This window comes from Oncorhynchus mykiss, chromosome 28 (assembly GCF_013265735.2).
Source record: "Oncorhynchus mykiss isolate Arlee chromosome 28, USDA_OmykA_1.1, whole genome shotgun sequence".
Lineage (NCBI taxonomy): Eukaryota > Metazoa > Chordata > Actinopteri > Salmoniformes > Salmonidae > Oncorhynchus > Oncorhynchus mykiss.
Genome location: NC_048592.1, coordinates 20,496,717 through 20,504,000, shown reverse-complemented (window position 1 = coordinate 20,504,000; position 7,284 = coordinate 20,496,717). Strand labels below are relative to the sequence as shown.

The 7,284-nt window shown below is 42.8% G+C and overlaps 1 protein-coding gene across 9 annotated transcripts; it reads left to right on the top strand.

Annotated features, from left to right (window-relative positions):
- Positions 1–310: 310 nt before the first annotated feature.
- On the top strand, positions 311–5,516 carry LOC110508708. Of its 9 annotated transcripts, none has more exons than XM_036966825.1 (7): positions 320–444; positions 854–874; positions 1,001–1,266; positions 1,523–3,361; positions 3,497–3,601; positions 4,415–4,525; positions 5,332–5,516. In XM_036966825.1, exons 3-7 carry the CDS (start codon positions 1,008–1,010, stop codon positions 5,358–5,360), a joined length of 2,343 nt encoding a protein of 780 aa, XP_036822720.1. In that variant the 5' UTR covers positions 320–444; positions 854–874; positions 1,001–1,007; the 3' UTR covers positions 5,361–5,516. The 9 variants fall into 9 exon arrangements, with proteins under 9 accessions (XP_036822722.1, XP_036822720.1, XP_036822723.1 ...); XM_021589442.2 differs by having other exon boundaries at positions 386–444; positions 784–874; positions 4,419–4,513; XM_021589439.2 differs by having other exon boundaries at positions 386–444; positions 784–874; positions 4,419–4,525.
- Positions 5,517–7,284: the final 1,768 nt, after the last annotated feature.

Here is a 7,284-nt window from a genome sequence, read left to right as displayed (position 1 = left end):
GCAACACTCTTAAGTGTCGTAAAGATATGTAACATTTAGATTAAGAAGAGATCAGTGCTTGACTTGGGTAAGGAGCTCACAGGAGCTGAGTACTGGCACCTCACATGTTTTAATACTGGAGCTCAAAAGTATTGTGGAGCTCTTGCACCTAAATATAAACAGTACCGGCACCTGTCCTAGTCCAAGTCAAGCACTGGAAGAGGTTAATAAACTGGGATGAGGGTTGACTTTTGATGTGTGCTTGTTTTTTCAGAATGCACTAGAATGACTGAAATGACTGAATCAGCATGGAAGTAAAACTGTCGTTTCCCAAGACATCCCAGGAACTGTTTTTCAAACTGAAACCACACCTTTGGTAATCATCAATTTAAGGCCAGGTGTGTCTAGCTCACACTTTTAATCAGTTTGTTGTGAGGCAAGTCAAGTTGATCTATTGTTCTGGTGGTGAGCAGGTCATTTCTTACATTTGTGTGCTCTGTATTGCAGTTATTTTCTTATTCAGGGTCATTTTATTTAATTGGTGGTGTCACCATTTGTAAGATGCACTTATTTTTCAATGGAATTATTTAATGACCTGAATTCACTTAATCACCTTGTTGGTACTGATGGGCAAACAAAGCTTCCTGAAGTGTTGAGGCTTTCCATCTTATTGTGTTATACTGTAGGTTCATTACTCAAGGCTTTGATCAAGAAAGTGTACACTTGTGGCACATTTATTGTTGTCCCACACCCCATAGTGCATTCGAAGCGTAGCCTTTTTGTCTTCTACCGAAACAAATACAGGACCAATCGGGTTGTTTGATGAAACAAAGCTTCAGATGTCATTGATCATGTGCTTCTGATAGTGATACAGGCATCGGCACACTGCTTTGAGGTAAACTGCTTAGCGATTTCGACACACCTCAGCGTTCCGTAACATCACTAATTGTTAGACTGTTCATTGATTTTTTAATTTTTTTTAATGCATTTCCTTTTACTTTCCATCTGTTTCTTTCCTTAGTTTAGGTATGGCAGCAACACAATTTGAAAATGGACCACATGTGGCAGCGGGGCACATTGGGCCACAACAGCCAGTTCCTCAGCCCAACCCTGGCACATGGCACCCAGTGCATGGACCCGAAGGATCAGGGCCCCATCTGACCGATCATCAGCCCCATCCTCATGTGCACCAGTCTCGACCCTACTTCTATGTGCAGCCCCCTCCTCCTCTCCCCCTCTACCACTACCAGTGGCCCATGCCCTACAACCCCTGCTCTGGATTTCCAGGGATGGCTAAGTTTAAATGTTTTTCTTACCCAGTAGTATAAATGCTGTATAATGTCCAGTCTGGAGGTATAAAATAATATTCATGATCCGTAAACCACATTTTTGTTCTGATCTACTACATGTATTGTACAGCTCAAAATGTATACCTCCATAATTTGAGGAACCCCATGCTTTTCAGCTGTCATTTAAAAAAAAAAAAGTATTCAATACAATTCAAAGATTCAATGACACTCACTCCTTCTAATTTTGTATTTAGGTTACGGTATGCCGGGAATGGTTATGCCACCTTTCCTTCCCCACCCATACATGGAGGTTCCAGGTTATATTCTTCCTCATTCCCAGCTGCACCCTGCAGAATACAGACAATACCAATTCCGTCCTGCTGCCATGGCCTACCAGAACAACAGCAGGATGTCCAGAACGTTTTACCACAACCCCACACCCATAGAGATGGTCAACTCTGAAGTACAAACTGAACCACCACCTGAAGTGGTGAAGGATGGTCCCCCCTTGGCTAGACTACTGGCTAGGTCAGACTTTGGAAGAGGCACCAACTCTACCACCACCTCATCTCTAAGCTCCAAAGCAGAGAAACAGAGCTGCCCAGAAGAAGAACCTAATTCCCCCATTGCCTCCAAAACTGGATTCCAGGGGATACTGAGGAGCCAGGGTACTGGCAAAGACCCACCTGCAGGAACAAAGACCATCCACTCACGTAGCATCTCTATAGAGTGGATGACACAGAATGGACTGATGGTGCCAGAAGATGTGGCACAAGAGTTGTCTGAAAAAGTGTCAGATGATCATCCTAATCAAAGCCAGATGTCCTTTTATAGTCAGGTACCCAAAAAGTTGAATGAGTCCGTATGGTCAGTGCAGTCTTTGGCCCCGTATGTCCCCTCCAAAGAGTTGCTTATGGAGAATGGCATTGTGGTGACTGAGAAAGAAGCAGATCCTTCCAACGTCAGTCAAGACCTCGCAGCCAGTCAGGTCATAGCTATAACAGAGAGGAGGAGAAGTCTGAGGTTTTCGCTGACTTTAGAAAATGTGAAAGAGGCAGAGAACATGGCTGATGTGAATACTTCTTCATGCCAAGAGTCCTTCCATTATAGCCAAATACAGCAAAAGGCTAATGCGTCTGTTTGGTCAGTGCAGTCTTTGGCGCCATATGTCCCCTCCACAGAGTGGCTGATACAGAATGGGCTTTTGGATCATGAAGCGTCGACTGCGAAAGAATCGGATGCGAATGTCAGTCGAGGCCACACAGCTAGTCAACTGTTGGCTATAACCGAGAGAAGTCAAAGGTTGTCCCTGTCATCGGTAGACACACTTCCCCCTTATGTTCCCTTTTCCTGTTTGCTGGCCGACATGGGAAAAATGTACTACAGAAAGCATCAACTAGGCACTGCAGAGCATAAGCAAGTTTTCAGCACGCCAATGGATAAATTCATCCCATCAAAGAGGCTGAACTCTGAAGCTCTTCCCAGGAGGAAAAGGCAGCTCAAACTTAGCCACAACCTACACATGGAGCTTGTGGAAAAAGGTTATCCTACAAGCCAAAGTGCAATGATCCCAAGTGTTGAAGGATCTTTGAATAGCACTCAAGGGTCAGTGAAACCCAAGGCTCAACGTAGCCCAAATCAGAAGGCTCTGAAAGTTACAGAGCCCAGGGTCCTGAGCCCTCCCTGCTCTCCAGATGACCCTAAACCATATTCCTCCAAATGCCTAGCAGGAGACAAAGCACCTGGCTGCAGATATACAGGTTGCTGCAACCAGAAAATGGAGGCGGAGGTGATGGAACCTGCCAAACAGACTGGGCCTATTGTACCCAGTCGACAGGACTGCGAGCAGATTGCAGATGTTAGGGTGCCAACGGCTCCCTCATCAAACGGACACTTTAAGACGTGTGGTCTGATGTGTTCAAAGCTACAGGAGAGGAACTGCTACTGTGAGGCGCCGAAGCCAAACGGAGTGAGTTTCAGGAAGCGCCACACAGGCAGACTGAATAAGGGAAATGTGGCCAAGGTGGCCGCCGATCTCATCAAGCCTCAGGCACAGCAGCGTCTCATTCCACAGAATCAGAGACGACAGATGGGTAAAGAGGGCATACCATACTTTTTGATAATTCCTAAACTTGGTCTAAGTTAGTCTGCTTTGATATATTCTTACACAAATGCACACTGAAACAATGCTGTAAAATGACACTTTATATAGTGTCTTTCTCCTGCAGATTCCAGGGGAGCAAACAAGGCCATGCCTGATCATGTAACTTGTGATAATGGATATGGGCTGAACAACTCAAAGAAACGGGGACGATGGCAGAATAGACCACAGGGTATGTATACTGAACAAAAATACAAATGTAACATATAAAGTGTTGGTCCCATGTTTCAGGTCCTGAAATAAAAAAAAAAGCTTTTCCATCAATTTTTGTGCACAAATTTGTTTACGTCCCTGTTAGTAAGCATTTCTCTTTTGCCAAGATGATCCATCCGCCTGACAGGTGTGGCAAATCAAGAAGCTCATTAAACAGCATGACCATTACACAGGTGCACCTTGCACTGGGGACAAAAGGCCACTTTAAAATGTGCAATTTTGTCACAACACAATGGCACAGATGCAATTGGCATGCTGACTGCAGACATGTCCACCAGAGCTGTTGCCAGAGAATTGAATGTTCATTTCTCTACCATAAGCAGTCTCAATGTTTTAGAGAATTTGGCAGTACTTCCGACCGGCCTCACAACCGCAGACCCATTCCACCCCAGGACCTCCACATTCGGCTTTTTCACCTGCGGGATTGTCTGAGACCAGCCACCCGGACAGCTGATGAAACTGAGGAGTATTTCTGTATATAATTTTTTGGGGAAAACCCATTCTGATTGGCTGTGCCTGGCTCACCAGTGGGTGGGCCTATGCCCACCCATGGCTGTGCCCCTGCCCAGTCATGTGAAATCCAAAGATTAGGGTCTAATGAATATATTTCAATTTACGGATCTCCTTAAATGAACCGTAACTCAGTAAAATCATTGTTGCGTTTTTATATTTTTGTTCTGTATAATGTTAGTCATTCTACTGACTATTTTCCACGGTATTGTTAGTGTTTTCAATGCTGAATACCTGATGGTGTCACTGGTTTCTTCACCAGACAGAGCACAGACTAACCCATCAAACAAGCCTTTTGGACAGCAGAACACCCAGAGGAATGGTGACGAAGAACCCTGGACTGGGTATTATGGCAGATCTGGTAAAACAAGAGGCAAGGATAACAACCTTGATGGATGATTTATGGTTTAGACTGATACGGATGCGTTCTATGAATGGCCAGTCACACCATTCTGTCTGTTTCATAAAGTAAGGTTAAATTGTCAATCAGCAGTAGAAACAATAACAAAGTGTTTTCCCTGTCCCCGTTTCTGTAAAAAGCTGAGGTATGAGGCTGGAGAAATGTAACCACTCAAATTCATAGACCGAACTATGGATGCAAGGACTGACAATCTGATATCATTAGTTTTAAACATGTTTTGAGACTACACATTGTTTCCATTTACTCTTACAAACATTGGAGTAAAACAAGCTTAGTTTTGGTTCTGATGGGGTACGACAGTCCACATGAGGCATGTATAAGTTATATTTTTCCAGAATCAATAGGTACATATAATTCATTTAAGTACAAAAATGTATGTAGCAACTGTAGATTACCCCTTTTTTAAAGGGGAAATTGTTAATTGCCAAATTCATTTTTAGACATACAAATTAAATACATGTATCTATTGATTGTACCTCGTTCAGAATCAAAAATATAAGGTTGATTTACTCCAATGTTTGTAAAAGTAAATGGAAACAAACACTGTATAGTCTCAAAACATGATTAACACTAATATTGATATCATGGATTGTCAGTGCTTGCATCAATAGCTCTGTATGAACTTAAGTTGTTACATTTCTTCAGCCTCAGATTTCTACCTACAGAGGCCGGGTTAGCTTCAATTAACATTCCAAGATGAAGCCTTATGCTGAAGTTATTTTTAATTGTTATTTATTAACGCTGTGTTTTCTCTACAGGAGCAAATGGGAGAAACCCAAGGTACTGACTGACCAGACAGACGGTCAACAAATGACAATGAAGACATTTTTTAATAACCCTATTTATAGGCCTATCTAAAATAAAGTTTTTTTTTTCCTTCTCCAAATTAACTCCTTGAGTTTTGAAGTGGTGGAAGAATTTTAAATTAAAAGTAGAAAATGTTCATGAAATGGGGCTTATTGATCAGTAAGGGAATTTGGACTCCTCATGACTTCTGAACTCTATAAAGACTTCACAAAAGCAAGATTTATTCACTAGCGATTGCAAAAGGCACAGCATATTCATTGTCAAGGGGTCCCAAGTGAAAGATGAATTTAGATACTCCCATAAAGGTTATCTAAAAAGTAGCCTACCCAACACTCTTACTGATAGGGCTGTGAAGTTGCCTACCCACCATGTGGTTGGTAAGCGTGGCTAACTTCAGACAGGACAATGTTTTGACTGCACACAGGAGATCGAGGGTCTGTGTTTAACTTGAGCAAAACAAGCAGGCTACTACAAGAATCAGCACTGCTGGAAAATGAGACGGCATTCGACCCCAGTACTTTTCAATCTGTTTACCAGATATCTTAAGTTCACTTCATACAAATGTTTTGAAACGGAAAAGGAAGCTGACGTTTCTTATTGGACAAGTTGACCTAGTATCTCCCACAATTTCATCCTGTTTGCCTCTGTGTAGTGAATACAAGCCTGTCTCCCCCCATGCTCGCTACGACAGTCAGTGGTCTGTCTCCTAGATACAGCCTACAGAGTCATCCACCACGCCTCTCAACAACTTATTCTTTGGTTGCACCAGCACCTTGTTGAACCTGTTATTTTACTCTCCACTTAGTTTATTTCTTTGATAATACGCCTCTTCTGCCTGCCTTGTTGCCTGCCTCAACTAAACCTAACCCCAATCATACTGCTAAACTTATGCCTAAACCTAACTTTTTTTTTTTCAGCTGAAAGACTAAGGTATGCCCGGAGCTTACCCATAATGTTGCACAATGATTTAAGTCAAGTCAACAGATAGAATTACGCACATTTCGATCTGACTAGCCGTGTCTTGCGAGGGCTGGCTTTGGCTAATTTGGAACCACCTACAAAACATGTACATGTGGGCTCATTACCTCCGGTTTACAACCTGGTGATACGGCTTCTGTCTGTAATGCACTTAGTTCGATCTGGAGCCATTTTGGATGGGCTGACGGTGAGTAAGAAAATGGCCATTATTCTGATGAGCTACTGAAGGTCACTTGGCTATAGTAAGCAGCCTGGCAAGGCACACGTTAGCTGAATTATCAGGAGCTAGCATCATGGCTACCTAGCTAACATTAGCTGTAAGCTAGCTAGTGACAAAAGTCTATGAAGACGTGGATAGGTGAAATGTCAACACAGCTGGGATTCGTAGTTGTTTCTGGAGACATGTTATGCACAGCAGTGCTCCAGTAACATTAGCAGCAAGAGTAGGCCTATGGGTCACTAACACGTTTGGCTAGCTATCTATTGTAGTTAACTGCGGTGGAGTAAATCCATAAGAAGTAGCTAAATTCATGTATAGCTCAGTGAGTAAATCACTGCTCTACCAGTACTAACGCTACTGCATCCCCTTTGTTAACAAACACAAAGCTGTCTCAAACTACAACGTGTCTCTACAGTAATAAACCTAGCTGTCAAAGGGAATTTGTGCTTGCTAGCCATTGATACAAAAACGTGCTAAGGAAAGTTGTAAGGGCAAAACAATTGTTTTAATTAGCTAGCTTGCTTTCAAAGATGAGCGATTGGGTGTTTTGACTAGCTTGTGAAATCCGTTCATCCCTCAATTTTGCACTGTTGCGCAGAGTAAAGTGTTGTAATGTTGTAGTTGCCTATATGCCATTTTTTTTTTAGGCTACCCTTCCCAGCCCCCCTCTACCCTACATGTCCACAGAAGTGAAATCATGGCCAGA